Source organism: Brachyhypopomus gauderio, chromosome 20 (genome assembly GCF_052324685.1).
Source record: "Brachyhypopomus gauderio isolate BG-103 chromosome 20, BGAUD_0.2, whole genome shotgun sequence".
In the NCBI taxonomy this organism is placed as follows: domain Eukaryota; kingdom Metazoa; phylum Chordata; class Actinopteri; order Gymnotiformes; family Hypopomidae; genus Brachyhypopomus; species Brachyhypopomus gauderio.
The window spans coordinates 13375554-13403497 of record NC_135230.1 but is presented as its reverse complement, the minus strand read 5'-3'; the positions used below and the strand labels follow the sequence as shown (position 1 = coordinate 13403497).

Below are 27944 nucleotides of genomic sequence, written 5' to 3'. Positions count from 1 at the left end.
CTGAGGCAAAGTAAGTGCCCCACCCCTCCCCCAACCCCACCTCTTTCTCTCTCCCTCACACTCTCTAACTCTCTCTCACTCTCTCTCTCACACACACACGCTCGCACGCACACACTCGCCTTCTCAGTGTATACTTCGTTCGCGTTTCTCCCAGACTTTTGCATTGCGACTCCCGTCATTTACATAGTGAACTTGGTGAATATGTCAGCCACAATACCATTGGCAACAGTGCCACACCCGGGAGACGGCCGTGCGTCCTTCAAGAGAAATCATAACGTGGACATAAACTAGTCGGTTGTTCGGGACTACACGCGCGTGCATGGTTGCGACTATAACCCAGCTGTGTTCACCTGTGGTGCTTCACTATCCAGCGGGGAAAAGGAGGAGAGCACTGGAAAATCTTGAAATATCGCTTTACAGTCAGAGGTAACATATCTGGCGGGATCTTTGGAAGGGAATAAGCTGTCAAATGTAATTCGCCTTTAACTGAAAGCAATGTGGAGGCATGAGTGTTTATTTAAGAAGTCGGGAAGCGTCATATGCCAAAAAGAGCTTTTGCCGAAAAATTTATGACAGTAAACAAAGGTTATGTGGAGTCATTCTGGAGATAAAAACGTGTTTTCTGGTTTCACTGTCGAAATGTGGTGCCCGGACTTTCTCGAACAGCTCTAAACCGATGGATAAAGAGTCATTTTAGCTCTGGTAATGAATGGGGCAGTAGCCGGACTCCGAGGTGGAAAACGTTTTGTGTAGTCTGCTCTACGTGTCCGGAGGTGAACGGGGGTTCGTTTTGCATTGTTTTGGCGTTTTTGAGACATGGCAGCAGCGATTGCCAGCGGTTTGATCCGCCAGAAGAGGCAAGCACGAGAGCAACACCTTCACCGACCAACTACTCACCGACGAAGGAAAAGCCCCAACAAGAACAAGGGTCTGTGTAACGGTAACCTGGTCGACATCTTCTCCAAAGTGCGAATCTTCGGCCTCAAAAAGAGAAGACTACGGAGACAAGGTGTGAGCAAAAACGGGCATATGTATGTAGTGACGTGAAAGCGCGCGGGCTGACAGTGTGCTCGGTGCCGTTTTGTTTGCTGTGTTGGTGCTGTTGCGTCTCGTGCATAAATCCGTTTATTCCACGTTTGCATTTTAATTACAGTTAATGGCATAGTACACGTATGACACGTATTCCTATATAAAAGGTTGTCCTTCTCATATCTCAGATTAAACCTGTTAATTAGGCTGCGCGATAAGGGAATAAACGTTTCAGTTTAATTATAGTTACAAGTTTCAATCGGAATACAAGCTAATCTACGTGAGTCCGATTTTGTGAAGACATGAGACATAAGGTCATTCTCTTATACATTGCTGCTCTTCTAATCCAAGTAAAAACAGTAAACAGCTCAGAGATGTTTCTTCTCTTTCTACAGATGCTGCACTTGCAAGCATTTACAAAAATATTGGTCAATTTTAAGTAAGGTTAACGCATGATAAATTGAAATCAGTGACACATTTTGAAGATTCTGGGACTCTGCATAATACATTTGTAGATGTAATATGTATTAATAATTTCAAGTAGTTACCTTTAAACAACACTACAAATTAATACACCAATACAAATATGTTATCTGCAGCATGAATACACATAGCACAACAATGTCAGTGTAATCTGTAGTGTATATGAAAAAGCCAATTTCAGTTTGACTGGAGCATGTGAATTTTGGGTGGGCAACGATATGTCAGTACACAACAGTGTTTTGACTGGAATCTAACCGAAGTTCACTGGGTGAGCCTGATTTCCTAATTGGTTGCTTCTTATGCTTTGAAACCTTTGCATTATGACAAGGTACTTTTGCCTTTATACTCAAATGCATTCGAATTTGGTCTAAAAAGTGTTGATTGTGTGCTGATCGCAAAGTCCCACGTGCTTCTCGTCTTGGGCAAATCGTCTTCTCAAACGTATTGGTGACTGGTCACGGTACGGCCTAAATTGGAGGGCGTGGTCATGAAACGCACTTCTCCTTGAGAATCGGAGTCGTTAAACCTTAATTAGCCTGTTCTCTTGATGGTCTTTTCCTAGTATATGTCAAACAATGCATTTGTCGAAAATGCATTTAACAGATTTTCAGCTTCCCACAATACCTCTGTAGTTATCACTATGTGGATGTGTTTTTTTGATTACTGAATGCCGTTGTTTTGTCAGATGTAACCCTTTTGGATTAAACTCTAGTCATTGTTTAAAAAATGTAAAAATGTTGTGCTGTTGTCATATTGTATGTTTTTATTGCAGTATAGTGAACTTGTCCCATTCCAAGGTATAAACATACGCATATACGCATAATAAGAGCCAATTGTGGCCTAAGCATTGGAAATTCTGTCAATATTACACCGTGTTAATCTACCCTCTCTGATTTATTAAATGCCCTCTGCTGTTTTGCTTGTCAGGGATTTATATTGCTCGGCCTGGCTCATGGCCATATTTAATTTTTGATTATCTTTAGGTAGATATGCCGCCCATGTATTGGCAAATCGTACGTCTTATAAAGCCTCAGCAGATGGAAGCTTTGGCATGTTGTGGGCGCTTTTGGTTTTTCCGCCTATATTGAGGTGTGTGTGTGTGTGTGTGTGTGTGTGTGTGTGTGTGTGTGTGTGTGTGTGTGTGTGTGTGTGTGTGTGTGTGTGTCTGTCTATCATATCACAATGTGAATAATAAACATGGTTAGTATTTATGTGTGTATCTGAGAGAGAGAGAGAGAGAGAGAGAGAGAGAGAGAGAGTGTGTGTGTGTCTGTGTGTGTGTGTGTGTGTGTGTGTGTGTGTGTGTGTGTGTGTGTGTGTGTGTGTGTGTGTCTGAAGCCTGGGGGGAGAAGTAATGACAGAGACAGGCAGTCACGCTATAACAGGTGACGGCCATTTTGTTAAAGTCTGGTCGTAGTGCCACCCTCCATGTAAGGCAGCTTTAAAAGCCTGTGCGTTTCACTAGCATAACACACAAGAACCTAATGGCCTGAGACCATGTATAAAATGGATAATGTGGTAATAAAGAGAGTTATGGGTTATTTAGCCTGCTCAGAGTCTGATGAAAAGCGGCCTGTCACTCAGGTTGATTGAGTTTTGAATATGGTTCGAGGGGTAGTATATTGTGTGTGTGTGTGTGTGTGTGTGTGTGTGTGTGTGTGTGTGTGTGTGTGTGTGTGTGTGTTGAGGGTTTCACAGGAAGTCATTCATTTTATACTCACTTGAGATTTATCAAGCCAATTTAACTGCAGCTATGACAACCTGTTCACTGCAAGGCAGGAGCTACACACACGGAGACACCTCATCATCGCTCACACACACACACACACAAACAAACACGCACGTGAGAATATACAAACAAACCCTCAGAATACTGATTTTAGCGGTCTGGGTTTCTCCCTCACATGTCACTGTCTCTTAGACACACCCCTCTATTGAAAGGGTTTCTGTGTTTCGTTCTTTCCTCCTTTGCATCTGCTCTCTCTCTCTCTCTCTCTCTCTCTCTCTCTCTCTCTCTCTCTCTATCTCTGCATTGTAAATGAGTGTATGCTAGCGCAGCATCCCGCCTATCACAAATACATGAAACTGATGGATCTCAAGTCTTTCAGCTTAGACCTGTATGAGCTTGTTTTACTGTCACGTCCCCAGATTTTGTAAAGCCGTGTGCCCCTTTCTACCCAACCTGTTGTCCCATCATCAAAAATATTATTCAATGAGACGTTATGGTGAAATGGATGCAATTTTGTGGATGCAATTTTGGATTTGCCAAAAGAAACAGATTGATAGGCAGAACTGTCATGCTGAAATTCACACAAAGGTTTGAAAGGTTGTGGTGAACCTCCATTAAATGAAGAGTAAAAGCAAGGCCTTATGCAGCATTAGGGCGGTCTATTGACCTTCATGCCAGGCTTGTTGTCATCCTAAACTTTAGGCCATGCCTTATTGAAAAAATTGTAAACTGCTGAAAACAGGCAAAACACTAGATGTGTTTCAAAACAGGTATTTGTGATACAGCGCTATACAAATATATTTGATTTGATTTTGATTTGATTTCATTGCATTTTCCTGTTACATATTATTTGATTATAAAATACTGTAAAATAATTACATGGGTAAATCTATTAGGGCAAAATATAAGTAAGCATTTTTGCTATTTATCAAATTATTTACATCTTTTATTCTGTATTGTTTTTTGGGCACAGGAAGCCTATCAAGTGGAATGACCTCTACAGAGTTTTACATTCAAATTAACATGTGCAGTATTTAGTAGGTACTCTTGTCCAGACTTACAGTAACTTACAGCAGTGTTTTGTTACTTCATTAGGCAGGGCCACCATTAAGCTATAACCCTGTTAGAGAGAAACCCCACAAGGAAAACACACACAAATACACACAAAAAAGGTGTGAGGTATGGAGTGAGGTGAGCCAAGTATTTTCAGATAGGAGGGGACAGAGTATTTTTTTTCAGACAACTGCAGGAAGCCAGTGGAGGGAAACCAGCAGTGGAGTGATGTGTGTGAACGTGTGAAGATTGAACACGAGTCATGCAACCGTGTTCTGGATCAGCTGCAAAGATCTAGTGATGTGTTCAGGGAGGCCTGCCAAGAGAGATTTGCAGTAGTCCTTTCTTGATATGATAAAGGACTGGACAAGCAATCTCTGGAAAGAAGTGGCTGCATTCTCCTGGTGTTTCATAAGAGAAACCTGCATGTGCTTGTAATGTTAATAACGTGGGAAGAGCAGGACGTGTCGTCGTCCAGGACCACACCCAGGTCTCCTGTGTTTTTGGACAGCATGATCACCTAGTTTGGAAAGGAGGTTGCCAGATCTTGATGCAGGGAGGTATCATCAGGAATAATAACAGCTATTTTTAAGGAGCTTTTATCACTTTCCTCCTGCCTTTTTCCCCTGCAGGAGTTTAAAGCATGGATTTAAGACCAAGGTTGATCAGATTTCTCAATTCACTGACAAAGTTTTTGTCAGTTCAACCCAGACAGGTCCTTCTTGAACCTGTGCAAAAATGGAACAGATGTGAACGGTTTTGCAACATCAGCTTTTGCGATTTCTCACCTTTGTGCTGTTGCACGCTGAGGAGCCAAATGAATCAGTCAGATTTTCACGAGCAGCACAGATGTCACATTCGGTTGCGGTTTGTAAGACGCCCGTGGGGCAGCTCACCCTGCCGAGGGGCGGCCTCTACTTGACTCAGGGGCGCCCCCTGCTGTAGGAGCTCCTGTCTGAGCGAGTGGCCCCTGCCCTGTGCAGGAGAGCACGTGTTGTGCATTCGTATGGACTCCTGCCGGGTGCGATGGATGGTGAGGAATCCTCTCACCCTGGTCCTGCCTGTAGAAAGGATGCAGCTGTCAGTCCTATACACCTGCTAGTAGACTTATTTGGCATCCATTGCTAAGCACGATGACACATGGGCGATAATCCTGGACAACCATTCCAGGTGATAGAGGTGTTGAGACCCGTGTTAATGGCCTACGCTAACATCTGGAGGAAAAAGAATTTCAAGGCATCCTCCTGAGCAATAATGTAATAAATTATTGTTCACTCTGAGCTGCTGTTTATTTATAAGATTAAATTTAGATTTCTGATTGATTCAGGCTGATTGCTTCACAATTAATTAAATGTTTCAGTGAAAAATCTAGCTTAATACAGGCATAACCTGTATTGAGATGTAGGGCTACCACAGGCAGCCTTTGCCAGGGTGGGATGGACTCATTATAGACCCGCCCCTTTGCCTCCAGCCACATCAACTGTCAGAGCCCTGTCAGGTGGGAGGGGCAGAGGTTCAAGATGAGCTGACATTGTGACATTTGTTTACTAAAACACGATCATGAACTTGTGGTCGGGTGGTTCACTTTAGTATTATTGCGTTAGTGTCGGAATCCAATACTATGAATCTGATGGGTGGCTGTGCTTGATATCCAAAAACTGACCTCCGCCACACAATTATTGGACTCATAAATGACGAGTGAAGGATTTTAAAATGGCCCCCTTGTCTAAAAGGCAGTTTGATCTCCCCTAAACATTCATGGTCCATGAATATTCATTTTCCTCTGCGTTACCATAATCGGTCTCTGATTGTGATTGGGGGATGAGGCCCGGGAGGAACAGTGCGTCGAATGCCATCAGTGATGCATTGTTGGTAGGAGCTGGCGAGTGGGCGGGCTCTCCGGCACTGGGGGGGGGAGGGACACACGCTTTGATGTGAACATCTCATTTATACACCTCTTTATTTCCATCTCTCACAGCAGGGCCCTCTCTGATTGGTCATTACACTTTGGTTCATCCTGCTCAGAGAGTCGGAGAGTCTTTTTGTTATCAGTTTCTCTTTGCCATCCCACCATTCACTTCATGTCAGAGCTGTGCCAAATCACTGGCGTGCAAAGGCTGTAGTACATCACAGATAAAAGCTAAATATTGTTTTGCTCTATAATCTCTGCTGCTGCATCCGCAAAGAATTTGCATGTTTTTAAAAACAGAATTTTAATCGAATCATATTATTTGAAGTATTTGAAAGACATTGAAATAATGAAGCTAATTTGACTTCAAAACACATTAAGAAACAGTTGCAAAGCATTTGGTTGCTCTGATCTGAAAGCAGTCAGTAGAGTCTGGCAGGTCTAATGTGATGTTTATAATGATGGTACTGAACTCAATCAGTAGAGTCTGGCAGGTCTAATGTGATGTTTATAATGATGGTACTGAACTCAATCGGTAGAGTCTGGCAGGTCTAATGTGATGTTTATAATGATGGTACTGAACTCAATCAGTAGAGTCTGGCAGGTCTAATGTGATGTTTATAATGATGGTACTGAACTCAATCAGTAGAGTCTGGCAGGTCTAATGTGATGTTTATAATGATGGTACTGAACTCAATCAGTAGAGTCTGGCAGGTCTAATGTGATGTTTATAATGATGGTACTGAACTCAATCAGTAGAGTCTGGCAGGTCTAATGTGATGTTTATAATGATGGTACTGAACTCAATCAGTAGAGTCTGGCAGGTCTAATGTGATGTTTATAATGATGGTACTGAACTCAATCAGTAGAGTCTGGCAGGTCTAATGTGATGTTTATAATGATGGTACTGAACTCAATCAGTAGAGTCTGGCAGGTCTAATGTGATGTTTATAATGATGGTACTGAACTCAATCAGTAGAGTCTGGCAGGTCTAATGTGATGTTTATAATGATGGTACTGAACTCAATCAGTAGAGTCTGGCAGGTCTAATGTGATGTTTATAATGATGGTACTGAACTCAATCAGTAGAGTCTGGCAGGTCTAATGTGATGTTTATAATGATGGTACTGAACTCAATCAGTAGAGTCTGGCAGGTCTAATGTGATGTTTATAATGATGGTACTGAACTCCGCCTTTAGCCCCTCCTGCTGCAGTCGTCTTGGTTCGTTTCAAGGACATTTGGGATTCAGAAAGGTCACAGGACTTTCACTCGTTCTTAATTCTTAGTGACTCTAAAGATTATTAAATTGGAAAACATATAAAAATGATGACAATGATGCCTTGTGGGTCAGAAAACATTTCAGCGATTATGTATCATAAGCAGACTCTGATATCGCATCTGCCTCTGTGCTGCAAGGGTTTTAATCCAGTCTCTTATGTCTACAAGCACTGTGGCAAAGCACACGCATGCACGCGCACACACACACACACACACACACACACACACACACACACACACACACACACACACACACACACACACACACAGAGGGGAGCTGTGGGAGTTCTGTTTAAAGCGTAGTCACACAATCTGCCTGACGGTGTACTCCTGTCTGAAACCTTGCCATGTTCTCTGGCGGTCGTCTGAAGGGCAGACGTTTTTTTTTGGACGGAGAGCTCCCGCTTGCTAGAGTCCCTGTTTGCCTTCAGTACAAGCCAGAGGAGTTAATGAGATATGGGTCCTATGGTGGAGGGTCGATTTATGGTGATTAGTCTGAAACACATCTACGAATTCATAAAGCAGTTGTAAATCATTGTCTAGTTAAATACTGACCATTGTGGTCCAGCTATCTGCACCACCGTATTAACTCCTAAAAACCTCGTGTTTTACAGCGTGCCGTCTTGAACGCACGGCTGACGCCTAGAGGCAGGACAGGACACTTAATGTTGGACACAGTCTCGCAAACATCCCGCTGTTCCTGCGTCCTCGCAGGCTGAGATCTTGCGTGTCTGTGGTTGTTTGCGTATCGCCGTGCACCGCTGCGTGGCACGAGACGGCGCTCTCGACCAAACGGTTTCTGCCGTACCAAATGACACACCAAATCACACAGGTGGATTTGCAAGGGCTGTCAAGGCAAAAAATATTTCCCTTGGTGAACAAAAAAAAAAAACCCGACAAGACAGAGAAGAGCTTTGTAGAAAAGTCTCCATCGACGGGGACAGGAAATGGGAATCCCTGCTACTGTCTCCTTGGTAACAGTCCGGACAAGGGAAATCCTAGACAGGACAGGAAGAATGTCTCCATAGTAACAGACTGGGAGAGTGGGGGCTGGGGGGGGGGGATTCAAATGGGGAGGGAGTTCATAAAGGATTCAGGAATCTCTCCATGGCAACAGAGGCATTGTTCAGCATTGGGATGATTTAGGGTTCCCCAGACCAGGGACGAGGACATGGGGGTGAACAGGAGTAAAATATTATAATTTATCAGATCATCACTTAAATCCATGCGGTTATATATCTATTGTTATTTAACATTATTATATCATTATGCATTACATTATTCACTGTATTATTCATTATGATTGACTTTAATGGGACTTAATGGACCATTAATGCTGCATGCATCATCTGCATTATAGATAGTAAATCCCTTTTTTTAATTCTACATGTCTGTTACATAGTAAACAGATACTAGCCATTAAAGTTAGTGTGCTGACCTGTGGTGAGCCAGAAAGAAGTGAATAACCTTGAATTTAAAGATGGCAGCAAGGTCCTCAGGTTTGTTCCAGTTAGAGGCGGAGCCAGTGTGTTGCAATAGAGGCGGAGCCCATGCGTGTCAGTAGAGGCGGAGTCAAGTCAGTGCATGGCAAAAGAACCAGAACTAGGGCATGGCATTAGAGGCGGAGACAGTGTGTGGTAAAAAAAAAAGGCGGAGTCAGTGCATGGCAAAAGAGGCGGAGCCAGTGTGTGGCAATAGAGGCGGAGCTACTGCCATTACTCTGCCAGTTCTCTTCTACTGTTCTACTGTTCTTCAGTGGAGGGAGTGGGGAGGGGTTCTGCTGCACCTGGACTGTGTGTGTGTGTGTGTGTGTGTGTGTGTGTGTGTGTGTGTGTGTGTGTGTGTGTGTGTATGTGTGTGTGTGTGTGTGTGTGTGTGTGTGTGTGTGTGTGTGTATGTGTGTGTGTGTGTGTGTGTGTGTGTGTGCGTGTGTGTGTGTGTGTGTGTGTGTGTGTGCAAATGTGTGCTGTGTGCTGTATAAACATGTCTCAGGCAAAAGAGTTTTACTTGCTGAGCTGTGATAAGTTGTACTAGCTGAATGTTGGGTGACAAAAGTCAGTGAACATGCAGAAATCACTTTCACAATATCAAACACGTTAAACCTGTAGTGTATAGTGTAGCGTATAGTGTATAGTATAGTGTATAGTGTATAGTCATGCATCTCCCAGTTGTAAACCTGGCTTTAACTACTTTGTAAAACATGGCATTGAAATGGAAAAGTTCATATTTTAGCAATAACAAAATACAAAACAGCCACAAACAGACATTAAACAATGGCACAGAACCATGTCAATTTCTGCAAAACAGAACCTCAAATTTAAATATTTTTCTTGACTTTTTAGGATTTTGTATATTTGAATATTATGGAATATAAATGATACAGTAGAGGAGATTTCCATATAATGACTAAGGCTGTAGGTTCTGGAGACATTCTAATTCAGTGTACTTGTGCTGTTCTATCTATGTGTATTTATGGCCATTTCTGCTTTCATGAGTCATGAGTTATTTTTATTTATTTCATTTATTTATTTATTTATTTATTTATTTGTCCAGACCGACTAGATCCAGCCAGAAGAGTTGTTTTCGCTCACTGACTGACTCCCATCACTGAAACTCGTGTCATTTACTGACATGGTGCCAAGATATGTAACACGAAACATCAGTCACATTTCAACACATCAAATGATTCCTCAGACTCTGCAGTCCTGGAAAACCTATGACATAATTAGTCATACTACACTAACACTAAAGAACTAGTGTTCTTATGTATGAAGTGTAATATTAACATTTTTATTATGAGTGAGTTCCCTCCCATTGCTGAAATACTCATATAGAAATGGATCCAAGGGGCTTAATTTGTTAGCGTCCTTGTTAGCCGTAGATATAACTAAGAACGGTAAGTGTAAAGTACCAAGCAGACTAATATTTTGGCCCAGTGCACAGCAGAGCAGCTAATCATGCTAGCAGGGCTCTGAGAACCTTGCCATTTTTCTCAGTTTTAAGTCGCAGGATAACCACTCACATTCTGTTTCTTCCGGAGCTTTCCAAGCATTTCAGATGTCTCGCTACCGAGATTTGCACAAGAGACAGAACCGAGCTGGCCCGTGTTGTGCTGTTTGCGTTTGTCAAAATGCCTGCGCCATTAACCTTTCTTCAGAACTAGCTGTTGTGCGCCTAGCGCTCTTCTGCTTACACATACAATAACAGGACCAATCGATACTGCTTTCTGCTCCGTAGTTGATCTTGGGGTCTTTATAGAAAATCACTGATTCCCATTTGTGGTGCAAGCCCATGGTGCACATGACTTTGTGTTAACGGGCTCGTGGACTGAGATTTCCAGAGGTGGTGTGGTTCTCATTTCCTGTGCTCATATCCTGCTTCCCTTTGCATTATTTACATGTATCCCCCTCTCCTTCCTTTGCATCTCCTTCCCACACACACACACACACACACACACACACACACACACACACACACACACACACACACACACACACACACCCCTCTGGCCCTTCCCACCCTCCCATTTTCTCTCACCAAGGACCACACTCCCCAAGATTTAAACCCCTTCATGTCACACGCGGGGTGACAGCAGGAAACGCTAAAAGAAAAATTCGTTGGTTCACGGTGGTCATGGCGACAGGCGATTTGTTTCTTCTGAAGTCAGAGACGCAACAGGGACATCGGTGATCAGACTGGAAAGTGGGGACCGGAGCTGGGAACAGGGCTTCTAGGCAGTTCTGATATGAGGACGGCTCCCACGTGGGCTCCGTTCCACCACCGGCCTTCTGTTGAGCTGCCAGTCCATATTACTGTGGATAGGAAACAACTCCTTATCTGTTTTTTTCCCCTCTGTTTTAGATTTACTTTCAAATCAGTGCAACACAGGAGGAGCTTATTTCGTTGGCATAGAGACAGACTGTTCCAGAGACAGCTCCAGATTCTTAAGGAGATGTGTTTGGATCACACCAACATGGAGATGTCGGTTTTATATTTGTTGATTGGAACTGAAAGATGTTGAGGGTGTGTGATGAAGGACAGGGTGGGCGGAGTTAAGTCAAATTTCAAGTCTAATTTCAGATTATTTCGTAAACCATGATATCTGCACTTTTGTGTCTTGATTTACACAATTCCAAGTGAACATTTGCGGTCAGGTCAGTGTGTCAGACAGCACATCAGCTCCCTCATGTCATGATACGCAAATGTCTCTATAGGAGATGAGGAAATCTAGCATGAACCTCTTACTGTGTCAGCCACCTTTGGTCTGCCCTTCATGTAAGCATGCTGTCCGTTTGTGTTACCTGAGGCCCGTGTCATCTCCACACCGGACGAACAATCAAAGTGCACGTGCGGTCATGCCTCCAGTCATTCCCATAACTGCCACAAGGGTATAACTTGAGTGAAATATGACCTCCTGTTTATTGAAGTGCAGTTTAGGTGAATTGACAATAGACAGTGTAATGCATTAAACATTACAGCGTGCTGAATAAAACCCCCATGTGAGATACATATTGTGACCTAAATATTATGACTTACCGACTTGTGATGCTGTACACTGTTTGGGAACACAAACTTATCTTCTCTCCCTCTCTCTCTCTATCGCTCTCTCTGTCTGCATCTCCCCTCTCTGTCTCCCTCTCTCTCTCTGTCTCATTGTCCCTCTCTCTCGGTCTCTCTGTTTCTGTCTTCCTGACTCAGATCCCCAGCTCAAGGGCATTGTGACCAGGTTATATTGCAGACAGGGATATTACTTACAGATGAGCCCAGATGGATGTTTGGACGGGACCAAAGATGACAGCACTAATTCCTGTGAGTTTACATCCATTGTTTTGACTGTGTTTTCCTTCTACAGTAGATAAATGTAGACCTACATGATAGGAAGAAAATGTGCAATAACACTGCTCAACACTATGAGGATGATATGACTTGCGATAAATGGGCAAAAATGTAAGTGTGCATATTAGCTATACAGTTCCTATGTCTTTCTGCATTAACAGGTATACTGCCAACATGCTCACTGAAAAGAAATTAAATAAATTACTTCAAACAATAATTGTGCAAATTAATGAATACCCAACTGAGTAAAAGAACATTCATTTCAAAAAGATTTTAAAATAAAAAAGTTTAATTTCTTCTTTCTTCTTTAAAATATTTTATTTTAAACTCAACGTCACAGGTGTAGAACAGGCAGGGGGTGAAGGGGCGGAAGCGAGTGTGACTGTCCAACTGGAGGAGTTTTAATGAGCAAAACGAAACTAACGAGAAGTGTGTTACCGACAGAACAACAGACAGCCATGACCGTTGCCACGACAAACCAGGAAACCTATGTCTGTGCCATGACAACCAAGAAACCTGTGTCTGTGTCATGACAACCAAGAAACCATGGTCATGACAACCAACCAAACAAAGACTTACAAAGAATACAAAGACGCAATAACCCACAGGTGGCTGTGGCCTCAGAGGCAACATGCGCCACCTGTTGACCAATCAAATCACAACGAAGACGATATGCGAATGAAAATAATCCCGTTACAGTAATCAAAGCCCTCAGCTTCACCCCAACTTTTAATCCAATAGTCTTCACCAGCCATCTTCCTCACTCTTCCCTCCTTTCTCATGCTTACCAAACCTCTCAGTTAACATCGCAGTTGCAACCAAACTTACCCCAATCTTGCGGGGCAGGTCACGACTAGCCGGGTTTTTGTGTTATGATGTCTTCCCTCTAACTGCAGGGTTGATTTCAGGGTGTTTCTACCAGAGTTGTATAATCCAGGTTCAGAAAGTAAAAGTCCTCACCAAGATTTTGCTCAGGCTTCCTGGATTGTGTTGATTCCACTAATTTTACCTGGATTGCACTAATTAGAAATCTAGCAAGCTTGAGCCAAATCCTGGTGAGGACTTTTACTTTCTGAACCTGGATTATACAACTCTGGTTTCTACTGTCCCCCTGTCTGTGATCTGTTACTCACAAGCTCCCCAGAGATCTCTGCATGCTTCTCATTTAAATGATGCCCTGTACAGGCTACGCTAATTGTGTCCATGTGTATTACATAACTTTGCTCCTATTCGTGCTATTCGTGAATATCAAAGCTAGCAAAACTGTAACATCCTACATTGTTGATATAGTTTGAAATCTAGACAGAATACACGGAGGTCATCTTTGAATATATTGTGTCTTTCTTATATGAGAAGGTAGAGGACATTTAAGTAGAAGATCAAAGTTAGTCCAAACGTCTAAACATTATATATACCCACTTACTCCTGGCTGCCTGAAACGAGTCTCCATAGCCGACTTAAAATCACTAATCTCCTGAAGTGATTTAGGGGAAACAGTTGTAGCCTTATCTGCCATGCCATCCATTCAATTCCTCCAACCCAGAAGGAGGGAACACCCAGAACTCTCACAGTCCCGCCTCCTGCCAGAATCGCCTATGATGTCATAGTAATATGAAGGAATTGTTATCAAATAAAAATCTCAGAGACCTTTAAGGTAATCTGATGCTGTTTAAAGATAAGGCAGCGGTCATTTGATAAATTCATTTTTATATAATTTGATAAATATATTTGCACTGTTGTGTTTATTTATTTAGTGCTGTTTATAAGTGCTGGCATTTTTTACACTGATTGTGCCACAGACCTGCAGTATATACAGAAGAGTACATGCTTGATTAAATAATGTACACTAATTTTATAGTATATATTTACTATGTAATATGTACTCATATGCAAAAACATATCACTTTAGGCTTATTTCTATGCATAGTTGTTATTAATAACCACTGATCTTTTTCTATCATTCATCAAATGGATATAAATGCCTGATAATTATCTAGGGAACATGACTCCATGCATAAGAACAACTCAGTACAGCTCACACCTCCACCCTGCTCACACCTCCACCCTGTGCCTGCTCTCTCTTCAGCATTGTTCAACCTCATCCCAGTGGGCCTTCGAGTGGTCGCCATGCAGTCTGTGAAGACGGGGTTATACATCGCCATGAGTGGAGAGGGACACCTCTACTCCTCGGTGAGCCCACACCACCCAACCACCCACCCACTCCGCCTTCACACCCTAGCCTTCTGCTGCGGCGTGTGGTGTAAATGGGTTCTGAGGTTCAGTTCGGTTCAGTCGTGCTCGGGGGGGGGGGGGGGGGTTGTTTAGTTTTTTCTTTTCCCAGTCCAGTGCTATAAGAGGATCTGCCCTTTCACTGCGGTCACCTGCTCCAGAAAGGGCTGGGCTAAGCTTGGGGAAACGATGAGATGTGCTGTATGCAAATGTGTCTCGGGTTAACTTGGGTTCTGCTTTATGAATGTCTGGCTTGGATGTGCGAAACCTAGAGGCCGGTGTTGGTAAGCAGACGAAGCAGGCCGCTAAAGGCAGTAGACGTAGACCACGCCCCCTCCCACACGCTCACTCAAGGTGATGTCAGGCTGGATCTGACCAGATGTTATCTGAGGGTGAATGAACGCCCAGTGCCTTCTTTGACCGTTCTTTGACTGAGTCACTTGCTATTTAAAGTTTCAGGAAAATCACTTTCCAACCTCTTTGCTCTCCAATTTGCAATGGTCTGCAAGGATTACTCTACCTAGGGGATTTGTTGTCCTTGGTGGCTTTCTTAGTTTAAATGCATCCGCACCATATGTATTAGAGGATTAGCAGATAATATATAATTAGCAGTTTGATCTTGCATGTGTGCAGAGGATAAAGAGTTTATATATCTGTAAATCATTTTACCGTGTCTGATGGATTAGACAGGAGTCTGAATAAAATGGTTTATTGTCGTTCAAATACCACCATCTATATATGCTGTGTCTGTGTTTTCAAGACACTCCTCTGTAGACATTACATTCTGGAGTTCTCTTCATGTGCCTCATCTATTTTTTTTTATTTTTTATTAAGTTTGTTTAAAACTTTGTCCATATATGACACTCTGTGTCAGTTGCAGCTATGTTTAATGCAAATAGTTGTGATATAAGTCAGCATATACTTTGCTGCCATACTATTTATATTTAAATTCATGCTCATCCTTCAAAGCTATTGAACACTAGCAAAATGATCTCAAATCTGAGCCATTCGTCGGCCATAAGAGAACATGTGGTGCTCAGAGGAATAATTTTTTTCCCCTTATAATAGCAAAGGCAACAAAAGAGTGGAAAAAAGAGTATCCTGAGGAGAAGAAAGCCATGGAAAGCTCTGGAATTCCGTTCAATCCTACCCTTTTTCCACTGAGCCGTTTTTTCGGTCTCCAAGGAAGCCTCATCGCAGTGTGTGAGCGCTGGCAACCTGACAAGAATATAAATTATTCTAGAGCCTGACAGAATGGACCAATCACAGAGAATTCAAAATTCCAACTCGATTTCATGCCTTGCCCAAAAATGAGCAATTGCTCTCTACATCTGAACTCCTGAAAGCAACAAATGCTTGTTTGCTGTTGCTTTGAGGGCTAAGCGTGGTTTTTTAGCCCGTGACCTTGGCAAGCCCCTGCTGAATTATTGAAAGGGGAAACTCCTTTTGCCCGTGCGGGGGCGACCCTTCTGATGGCAGGAAGAATTCCACCCTTCTATCATTGAGAAAGAGCAATGCTCACAGCCTCGCTGCACAGCAGAAACCCCCCCGCCCCCCGCCCCTATCCCCTCGCCCACCTCTTTAAAACCCAATCCCTCTTGAGCATATCCAGATGCAGTTAAGCTTATTTAAAAATCAATCGAGATGATTTGTGGGCCAGAAAGACAGGCTGCCTCCCTGCAGATGTTTTATTATGGTGATGTAATGACGTTAAGGAGATGGGGATGTCCAGGCTTCCTGTCTGTCGCAGGAAGGTGTTCTTTTTTTCACGGGGAGTGCAGCTGCTTTTCTTCTCGTTATGGAGAGAGTGTGTTCTTGTGACGGGGTGGCCTGGAGTAGCTTTCTAGCTGTGATGTGTGAATGGAGTCAGCTGAGGATACAGCGCAGTGAAGCCTCTTCATAAACCCGCTGCTCCGCATCTGACAATAGCTACAAACGCTACGATATGAAAATACGCTAGTAAATAAGCTGAGATTTTCAGGCAATACACAGATATAAAAGATCTATGTTTTATCTATGCATTTGTTGTGTTTAAATAGCTGGTTGATTTTCTTCTTTTTTCATGTTTTATTTCTTCAAAGTTAATATTTTTCTGATGTAAATTAAGTAATATCAGTTCTAGTATATGAGTATATACTGTATTTAGTACATATCTAGTATATGATATATATATATAGTATATATTTAGTATTTGTGTATAGTATGTAGCCTATCTAGTATTGTCACGTTGAGGACCCCGGCCCCTCCCTTTTGGGCGTGTGTCAACGTTGTCCACGTGCTTTGTCTACGTCAGTGGATATCCGTGGTTGGGGTTATGTCGTGTGATTAATAAGTCTCACCTGTGAATCGTCTCGTAATCACGTGGGGCTAATGTGGTTTGTCTATTTAATGTGCGCTCGCGCAGTGTCCTGTGCTCGTCGCTGTCTATGTTTACACGTTGCTGTGTTCAGTATATGTTCTTCGTGCGCTATATTGCGCGATTCTCTGTTAAAATAAAAGTGACGTCTGTGAGAACAAGGACTCTGTGTCTCTTCCGTCTGCCGCCGCCCAGCGTCACAGAACGACGAGCCGACAAGAGACACCGAAATGCCAGGCTACGCCACCAGGCCTAAGAAGGCACTTCGCTCCAGCAAGCGACACCACTGCTCTTCCTCCTCTCCCCCGCGCCGCGTAACCTCGCCCACGCAGGAACAGTTGGAGAAGGACCCGGTGTGCGCCCTCCAGCTGGCCTCAGCGGAGATCTTCCGCCAGGGCGCGGTGAGAATTTGGAGGGAGCTACACTCCCCTCCATCTCGCGCCCGCTCACCGCCGAGGTGAGCGGTGTTTACGGAGCTGTCGAGTCCACCCCGGAGAACGAGTTTGGGGGTCTGCCGCCGCCCAGCGTCACAAGTATATGAATATATAGTATATATCTAGTATATGAATATATAGTATATAGGCCTATCTAGTATATGAGTCTATAGTATATATCTAGTATATCAGTGCACTTTTATACAACCGTTACTACAGATCATGTATTCTCACACTATTCTGTGGTAGCCGAAATGCGAGGTTTCCCTCCTGTACTGAGAGCAGTGGTTACACCAGACCTTTCCTATGACACCCAGGCGCTGAACTCAGCAGATGGCAGGGTGTGAAATGCTTCTCTACGTGTTAATTACAAACCTGCTCACTTGTAAAAACGACACCCTCCTATCGATAAAATAGCGAAAGCTTCATATTGTACATAGCCAAGAGAATGCAGAGCGACTGCGATGAAATTTGGGAAGAAGTTCCGTTTGACGTGAAGGCGTGAGGTGAGATTGCGGTCCGGCTGTGGCCGCCGGTCTGGTTCTGTCGGGGAGGGATCCGGAGCCTCGGTGCTGGGGCCATGTTTGAAGGGAAGCAATAAGCAGCTGTGGCTTCTGTGCATAATCAGTCCGGTTCGCTAACTCCGTTAGTGCCCCCTGTGGAGCTCTGTGAGGAGGCTGGGCAGGAGGCAAGCCTCATTTCTAGAATGTTCCGCCTTAGTGGAATGCCCATGCATGGGCGGGGCTTAGTCGTGGAGGTGGGGGATGGGTACCAGGGAGGAAGGCCTGTTCACACTGGGGTAAGTGACAAAGTCAAGTGTATCTCACAGCAGGACTAAAAGTAGTCCAGACTCTCCTCACACCATTCTGAAGCAAACGAGAGCTCTAATGCCAGGATGACTTTCTCCTGGACGAAAAACCACTGTCTGTGGACCAAAAAAACACTTTCACAGTGACACAAAGGAGGACACGTTCAGCAAATTATTCTCGCTCCTGTTTACATCTAGCAACTAGCACTGGAGTTGAACCAAAGGCATGGAAATATATCTGATAAAAGTCTTCTCAGAAGTCCAGTGCACCAAGGGTGTCCTGCCCTTAATACCTTGCATGTTTTCCCAAAACGCTAGTCATTCTGCCCAAGAAAAGTGCCTGTGAGGGAAATCTCAGCGTTACATAACAGCGTGGTGAACTCAGGCGTCCATGACGGGCCTGCCGGCGTCCCAGTCTCCCCTCGCTAGCAATGACCTTATTAACCCGCCGGAACTGCCCCGGGCACACAGCACTCGCCTTTCTGCCCTATTGGGGGGGCACCAACCTGCGCGCGTGTTTCCCTCCGCCTGCCGCTGCCCCGTGGCGTCTGGCAAGTCAGGCCAAGGCGAGGCTGGACCAGGCTGGACCAGGCTGGACCAGGCTGGACCAGGCGGACCAGGCGGACCAGGCTGGACCAGGCTGGACCAGGCGGACCAGGCGGGACCAGGCTGGACCAGGCTGGACCAGGCGGACCAGGCTGGACCAGGCGGACCAGGCGTGCTGCTTCCACAAGGCTTCCCCTGTGGCGTTGGACCATAGCAGATGACAAACTGCAGCAATTACATCCAAACGCTGCCTTAGGAGGACGTGGCTTCTGTCGGGATTCTGCATTCTTTTTGTTTGTGTGTTTATCTTTTCCGCCCATCAGGGGTTAATAGGTGCATCTGCATTCTCTGTTTGTGTCATTCTTTCACACTTTAAGTGCTTTATAATTGCTTAAATGATGCAGGCTACACTAATGGGTGAAGTCTTCCAAATCATGGAGAAAACATATCTATAAAAAAATTCTTGGCTGACATAGTGATCATGTCTGATATTTGGAGGGACACAGGCTTTGGTGACTTTGGATGACCTATGACGTGGGTCTTAGCCACTTCCCCAGCTGTCAATCATGTATGTTTTGTTTTGTTTTGTTAACCATGTTCTAGTCCCTCCTCATGATTTGTAACCTGCCCCCCCCCCCCCCCCCCCCCCCCCCCCTCGTTATTGGACACGTGTTGCTTGTTTAGTCTGGTGTCTTTACATTCTAAGTTTGGTCTTGTCTGTTGCTGGTTATTGTTTTGCATACAGCCTGTTTTGGCGATTGTGCTTTGGTGTGTTGCACTGTGTCTTGGTTTCTAGTTGTTTTTTGTGTTTGTTAAGTCTCTGCATCTTGGCTATGTTTCATGTTTGGACTCCCTCTCCGATTTGACGCAAGCCTGCCTATACAACCCCGAGTATAGAATGCCCTTTAACAAATCTCGCCCTTCTCAGTGTTTGAGTCTGCCTTTTTCACTGCTTGACGCCCCCGGCGTTAGACTGTGCCTGGTCTGTGGCATTATGTCATACTCAGTGATGAGAAGTATTACTCTGTTGTTTGGTTTAGTTGCCAAGTGGGTTAAGCCCAGATGCATCTGTGTTTTTCCTTTGAAGCACATGACCTTTGACCCTTTTCCTGCAACACAGACCAGTTCACTTCCAACTGACTTCTGCATAAGTGATATGAGTACCAGATGCAGGTCTGCGTGTGTCACTACCCATCCTGCTGGATTCAACTTCAAAGGGGTTCAGACAAAACTTTATTTGGTTTTAAGGCAATATTTAATTATCATTTAAGAGTTGATGGATTAAATGTGTAAAATAAAAAAGAAAAGAAAATGATTATGATCATTATTGTTGATGTCATTCCACATAATATATTTTATTCACTGTGATTGAATCACTGTATCACATTAGTCATGATGTACGGATGATGCTGCTGTTCCTGCTAGCACATGTAAACATGTGAACAGGCACGTAGGCCTACTGGTGCTCCTGCCTGCTAGCACATGTAAATGTGAACACTCATGTACTGGTGCTCCTGCCTGCTAGCACATCTAAACGTGAACACTCACGTACTGGTCCTCCTGCCTGCTAGCACATGTAAATGTGAACACTCACGTACTGGTGCTCCTGCCTGCTAGCACATGTAAACGTGAACACTCACGTACTGGTGCTCCTGCCTGCTAGCACATGTAAACGTGAACACTCACGTACTGGTGCTCCTGCCTGCTAGCACATGTAAACGTGAACACTCACGTACTGGTGCTCCTGCCTGCTAGCACATGTAAACATGAACACTCACGTACTGGTGCTCCTGCCTGCTAGCACATGTAAACATGTGAACAGGCACGTACTGGTGCTCCTGCCTGCTAGCACATCTAAACGTGAACACTCACATACTGGTGCTCCTGCCTGCTAGCACATGTAAACGTGAACACTCACGTACTGGTGCTCCTGCCTGCTAGCACATGTAAACGTGAACACTCACGTACTGGTGCTCCTGCCTGCTAGCACATGTAAACGTGAACACTCACGTACTGGTGCTCCTGCCTGCTAGCACATGTAAACGTGAACACTCACGTACTGGTGCTCTCCCCATGTCCACCTGCAGCAACCCATGTTGTACTTGAACACACCATCTTTGCAACTTCTGTCTTCATAAGTAAGCACTCCAGATGCTTTTGATGATGTATTTCAAGACAGTGCACATCCTTGCGTTTTTTTCTTCACGCGTAATCAACCACATAAACAAATATTGGCCCCATGCCCTTTAGGTGGGCATTAGCTGCCATATGTGTCTCAACGTTTCAACTTGATTTCATCTGTAATGTTTGCTTGTCGTGCGAGGAGCTGGGCCAGTCTGTCTCCAAGAAGCATGGTGCCGGGTCCCAGATCCCGTCAGCGAAATAAAATATCCTCGCTGTCCCATTACTCTACTTTGCCTCCACTTGCTTCAAAGCTCTGAACTTTGTTAAGGGTTTTCAGTCTCTAATGATGCTCCCACACTACACGACTGTGGTGGAGAGAACCTACTCAGCACCTCTGAAAGCCCATTAGCTGTGGGGTGTTTCCAAGGTGGTTCTCTGGGCTCCAAATGGGAAAGTAAACATCTCTCCTATGTTGTGCTTCCCCAAGCGTGCAGGGAAATGCCGGCCGGAAGCAGCTAAAGGCTCCCCAAGCCACACCCCCCCACCACCACCATTTTTTCATGCCATACAAAAAAAAAAACATGTACCTCCTCTTCTGAAAAACTCAACCAGTCAGCGGAGTCAGCAGAGGATGCCCTTACAGACATTAAACTTTCATACACTTTTACACTGCCGTACAGGCTGACTCAGTCTGACCCTCTGCCTCTGCACCTTCCTCCTTTATTTTACTTTGTTTTCCTTACCCACAATTCCCTGGGGGTATTAGCGCCGTGGTGCTGTGCAGTGTTCGTGCACTCCCACTCGCCATGCCGTCGTGAGCGGAGAGCAGCATCCCTTGAGAATTTTCAGCCCGAAAGTGATTTTCTCAATTAGTGCAGGTTTCTACTGAAGTCCTACCTTGTCTTGCCTATCAGGGACAGCAATGTAAAGCTCCTAGAAAAAAATAAATATGGAAATGTTGTGACTGAATTTAAAAATGAACACGTCAGATCCATTTTTGTGAGAGACAGAGGCTAACTGTGAGATGTTATGCTAGCAAACACCCAGACCCAAGAGAGGTCTGAATGATTGCCTACTCTTGATTGCATATATATGTGAATTGAAAATGCCTCCACTAATTAACTCAAGCTCCAGTTGTGCCTGCCAGCTAAAGACTTTTTTAATAATCATTACATGGTACAGCCATCCCATACCAGGGATGAAAACGACCAAAATTGTAGTTCCGGGCTTTTGATTTGGCCTGAAGGAAGTGTCCAAAAGATGTTGCATGTTCAATGAATTCCACAAAGGCACCTTATGTAGAAGCTCATTCAGAGGTTTAATCATCCCATCAGAGAACAATGGTGAGCACTTCTCCCTTTATATGGTCAGGACCAAACGAGGCACTCCTCTGACCAGAGGACAGACATTGATTGAGGAACCACAAGAGATAGGGATGTTCCTGCAGATCCCAGCTGCCTGAGAGGATCTTCTCTGCATGGATCATTCAGCTTTCTGTTGTCCCCAGCATTGCCACAATTTATTTTCAAAGCCTAATAGGAAAGCTGGCAGATCAATTTGAAAATAGCATTCCAGCTTATTTTAAAACCATGTTACTAAAGTGTGCTGCCAAACACAGTAGACAAGGGACTCTTTCTATATTGTTTTTCTCTTAATGTGTTTCTGATTTTGCATTTTGATTTATTCCTCTAAAGCCTGTGGAAACATGGGCTGTAGAGCATTTTCCAGTCTCTCGAGGCTTTCATTCCAGTCATGTTTAAGTGCAATTATGTGTGCAGACAACGACTCTAAATTGCTTGTTGCTTTTGTTGAGTGCTTGCTTGTGTTACCTTGGCAACATTCCATAGGTCTGGCTTCTAGAAAGTGACTTTCTAGAATTTAAATATGAGCAGTATATAATATTTTAGAAAGTAAATGTTAGAGTTTCTTCTCAGTATACTCTTATATATAAATATTGTCAGAAGTTGCTGTTCTGCACATGATGCTCAGAGAAACTTCAGAAGAGGTTTGCAGGATTTCTGCAACATCTTCGGGCCAGTAGAATTTACCCAGCATGCAGAACCAGAGAGGGAAGGAGCAAACGGTAGTTCTACGGTCTTCTGAACACCCTCTCGTTTGTCTTACAGGAGCTTTTCACAGCGGAGTGCAAGTTCAAAGAGTCTGTGTTTGAGAACTACTATGTCATCTACTCATCCATGCTGTACAGACAGCAAGAGTCGGGCCGGGCCTGGTTCCTGGGCCTCAATAAAGAGGGCCAGCCCATGAAGGGCAACCGGGTCAAAAAGACCAAGGCTGCTGCCCACTTCCTTCCCAAGCCCATAGAAGGTAGAGTGACCCCTCACGAGTGTGTGGCTGCTCCACCTCACCGTCAAGTCTACTAACTGCTTCCAGATTACTAGAATCCGAGCACCATAGGACTAAAGCAATCGCCAAGAAGCAATTAGCAACACTTAAATTGCTAAACTGATTCTGCATGATGATTCAAAATGTAATTTAGTATGAGCCAAACTGGAAGTAACTTATTTTTATAACTGGCTTCAGATAAGTGCCAATGTGAGTGAATGTGCAAAGAGATTTGGTTAGCCATTTGGGGGTCATGTAATCTTAGTTTACACATTTGGACAAAAAACAACAACAACAAAAACATCTGCTTTGCAACAAATAACGAGTCTCCTGCTTCTTGTCTGTCTTCTCACTTCACGCAATGTCGTTTTTCTCTCTGCAGTTGCCATGTACCGTGAGCCGTCGCTACACGATGTGGGTGAGGCGGTCCCCAAGACCAGCGTCCCGCCTAGCAAAAGCACAGAACCAGTGATCATGAACGGCGGCAAACCTGTCAGCAAGCCCGACAAAGAAACATAGCCCCGCCCTCCCCTCCCCTCACCTCCTGAGGTTGCCACTGTATCTGCAACTCTCGAAAAAGAAAAACAACGAAACTCGTGCTCCCGCTGTCCGCTGTCGGCTTCAAAAAGATCTCCCTCCTCTGCCACCCGTCCCTCTAGAGTTTGGCCGACGCACGACTGAACCGAGGGATCGTTGTGCTCAGAAGATGAGGGCATGTTCCTCAGAAAAGAACCAAAGGAGTGTGGAGGAGGTTGGGGAGAAGGTTATGGAGGGGGGAGAGGAGGAGGGGACCACTCAATGCTCTGCATTAAAAAACTCTGTCATTTGGAATGCCCTATGCGATATGGAATGCCTTTTTTAAGCTCCCAATTCTTTTGTCGTCTATTTCCACTCACCCACCCTTCCCACTCTTTTTTTCCATGACAATCATGGGGAAAATGGTGTGTTTCCATCTGCCTTGTCTGGTAGCTTTGCCTGCTGATAGCTACCCACAATTCTTCCGTTGGACCTTTCATGTTATTGAGGTTCTTTTCATTCGGAATACCACAGCACACCAGCGTTTGTCTGGATAGATTGTTGTACAGACACAAATCAAATCTGTTGTTGTTGCTCTTTTCTGTTCTTTTTCTAATCTTTTTCTCTCCCCCCCCCCTCTTTCATTTGTGTCTTTTTGTGTTACGTTTTGTGTCTGTTTTCTGTTAGAAAATTTACCTAGGATTGGTGTGTACTTTTACATTACACACAGATGAGGAATATGTGAAGAATATGTCTGCTGTGTCAAGTACATTCCTGTTTCCTTAGATGTGTTTACAGTGCAGTGATGTTGTAAAGATGGTTTGGAGCTGCCAAATTAGTTAGACAACCATGTCTTTAGTTAGCTTCTCCTTTTCAATTATCATCACACTTAAGAATGACTAACAAAATAGCGCTGAGAGTCGAGAATAACGGCCTCAGATTTCGATGAAACCTCAAAAGAACTGTCAAGAGGTAGTGGTACTAGAAACTTCACCTTTAGGCTTTGAGGGTGGCTGCAGATACCTTACAGAGGAACGGTATACATATCACAGACACCCAGGATCTTACCCAGCAGTCCCAGCTGACTTCACTGGCTCTCAGATGGCACAGCCGTTTACCTCACTATGGCGTCTGAAGTCTACAGTTACTGGCTGGCTGGTTCCCACTTAGGGCCCTTCCTATGAAATCAGGCCTTGCTGTAACTTGTACACGAAGCCCTCGACGACCGATTGTTTAACACATTAATGCGGATAAACAAAAAACGTAATCATACTTAGCCAGGCCTGGGAGGGGTTGAGGTGCCCAGATGTTTGCTGACGCTGCCACTTCAGTCGTGGGGGCGATCAGAAGACGGCTTAAGGTGGTGATATTTGCCTTTTACTGTAGCAGAAGAGATGGCATAAATGGTAGCAGTTTCTACCTTTCAAAGGAAAGAAAATGTTGTGTGACACTGAAGCGCAGGTTAATAGGAAATACTGTGTTTATTTTTAAGAGGCCGGTATTTTTATGGTAGACTTAACAGCATGTCAGAATACACCTTTTTAAGTTGGTGTAATGCCACCTAGATTATTTTTCCATTTTTAAGGATAATCGGTTGCTCTTTAGAATAGGGTGCTTCCTCACTGGCCTCCTTAAGGAGAATAGTAGCATGTTTGACTTGTTTTCAGGATTTTGTTTTTCTGGTTGTCCACATGTAGGGTTTCTTTTAGAGAGTTTATAACTTCGCCATCGTATTCTAAAAAAGGGTATTTTAAAATCACTGTGCATCAGTAAAACTGTTTATAGGATTTGGAAATTTAGAATACCTTGAAAGCAATTTACAGTTAATAATAATAATGCATCTTCACCTTGCTTAATTAACTCCAGTTATATGTTGTAAACAGCCATACTGTGTGTTGTTCATTCTAGAAGTATAGTATTTTCATACTTCACTGTACTCTGTTTTCAAGACGCACATCTTTGTCAAATCAGCATTGAATTGAAGCTGTCCAACTGGTTAGTACTTTTAATTACACCTAAGATCTATATAGAGATATGAATGCTGTCATGTCAATATTGGTGATTAATTTCACATGAGAGTAATATGTCTAATTTAAGTTGCCAGCATGTGACATTAGAGATCTTCCTGCTGGTTTTTAGGTTATTTCCGCATTATTTCTCTGTCACCTCTTTTCCTTAATGGCATATCTTGAAGTGTCTAAAGCGGTAAAATATTTTCTCAATCTCAGTGGCCCATATTGCAAAGCTAACTGAAGTGTTTGGATTTTCCCGTTTCGTGGTGTTTGCGTTGGAGATTTGTTTACTTCGCCTGTATGCTCATTCTGAAGTCTGCACACTTTTCCTGCTGGGCCCTCGTACTGTATTTTCCGCCCTGCTGACCAGTTAACTGGTTCCATAGAGGACTGGATTTATTTTTGTAAAATGACTGCTGTGTAAATGTTCTTCGTTTGTATCTACTCCTACCGTGGTCCTTGTTTTTGTTCCCACCCCTTCCCCGTCCCCAGTTCCATTTTGTAGTGTACGTTTCTTTTGTCGCCGTGAACGTCCCCCCCCCCCACTCCACGTGGACTTTTTTTTTTTCCTCGGAGAAGACTTTTCTTTATCTTGTGTCACAAATAACGGCAGGGCGACCTTTGTTTCTGTTTCTGTTAGCTTCATTTCGGTTTAGCTCGGTTTTGGTTTAGCATTGTTTCGGTTTAGCTTGGTTTCGATTTCGTTTTGGTTCGGTTCAGCTTTGGTTCCTTGTTGTTGCTGTTTTGTTCCTTTGTTTGCTTTTGTCGCTGATCTTCTCCGGCCTTCTTCCTTGGGTCCTTGGTTCATCGCTATGTTACACCTGTTGCATGGAAACTAAGGGAAAAGGCTATTGGAGACCTGCATGTGGTAGGCTATGTATATCAAAACAAACAAGTGATTAAAAAAATTGTTGGTATGTACCGCTAAACTTTACATACAGTACATATATGCAAAAAGAATCTGCACTGTACAGTTTATGTTTGTCAATCCATTGTATACACAGAGAAAACATATTGAATAAACCATTTATATAAAGGTGCACAGTTGTATCAGAGGATCTTGTGACAAGTTCACTTTCTTTTGAATACATCCACCGAGGAATGATTATAAGAACCCAAGGAGGACTCTGGGGAGTAGCTGCAATATAGCATAGTAAAGATGTAGAGGTTGTAAAAATTAAACAGGTTTCACCTCCTGGAGCTTCAGAAGCACTTTGCTTGCACAGTTGATGAAGGAACTCTCAGAAATTACCTGTTTCACAAGAATCCTTACATACTGCACTACAATTTGTAAAATAAATTATTATATTAAATAATTATTTTTTAAACTGAGAGGTTTAGTTTTAATCCACATATAAAATGTAAACATACCTAAGTATCCCTTCGTTTTCATATTTATCTGTTTTAGCTAATTATGCCACATTTTTGCCAACATGTACATAGCATTAAATGTGTTAATGTTATAACATGCTGTTATACTGTTATAACACAGTATTAACACAATATATACACAGTTATAACGCAGTATTAATGCAGTAATAATACACAGTTATAACACAGTATATACACAGTTATAACACAGAATTAACACAGTATTTAGATTAGCATGAATTACCGTTATAATACAGTGTTAATTGTGTGTTAGTATGAACGCCTGACTCGGTGGCCTATGTCATACATATCATCATGACAGCTGCTGCTTTTACAACAGAGTTGTGAAAAATATTCTCTAGTTGTATCAATGTCAGAGAAGCTCAATAAAGCTCATTCGTTCTCATGAATGCCGAAAAACTAATGAGAATTAAGTGAGCTCAGACATTTGGACCCTACTGCAAGGAAAGCATGCATGGAAGTCCTTCATGGGTATCTGCCATTCAGGGACTCTCCAAGTCACAAGGAAACCTGTCTCCTTATTTGTATTTGTCCTCTCCTGAACATTGAGCCAAAGCTACTTTACATGTGCGTATTACAACAGATTTTGAATTATATGTCTTTTATAGTTCAATCATCTTCCATTTGAATTTGAAAATGTGAAGCTATTTATGTTGTCCGACCCTCTGACACAAGAAAGCAAACAAGGTTTAGACGTCTTTCACAGACCTTTTTGGAAATTCGTTTCTTCCATCACAATAACTGCAATCTTTATATATATAAATATATATATATATATATATATATATATATATATATATATATATATATATATATATATATATATATATATGTATATGAGAGAAATGGTTCCAGAGCATATGAGA

General features: G+C 43.4%; 1 protein-coding gene across 2 annotated transcripts in view; it reads left to right on the top strand.

Moving 5' to 3' along the window:
* LOC143484387 (fibroblast growth factor 14-like) overlaps positions 1–26726 on the top strand; it is a 53357-nt gene extending 26631 nt beyond the window's left edge. Inside the window, exons 1-5 of one of the 2 annotated variants that reach the window (XM_076983082.1) lie at positions 93–1009; positions 12181–12291; positions 14405–14508; positions 22942–23140; positions 23541–26726. In XM_076983082.1, the coding sequence (XP_076839197.1) occupies positions 817–1009; positions 12181–12291; positions 14405–14508; positions 22942–23140; positions 23541–23677 (744 nt within the window). In that variant the 5' untranslated portion in view covers positions 93–816 and the 3' untranslated portion in view covers positions 23678–26726. Of the gene's footprint in view, positions 1–92; positions 1010–12180; positions 12292–14404; positions 14509–22941; positions 23141–23540 lie in introns of those variants that run through there. The other variant, XM_076983081.1, reaches the window with a different exon arrangement.
* The last annotated feature ends 1218 nt before the right edge of the window (positions 26727–27944 follow it).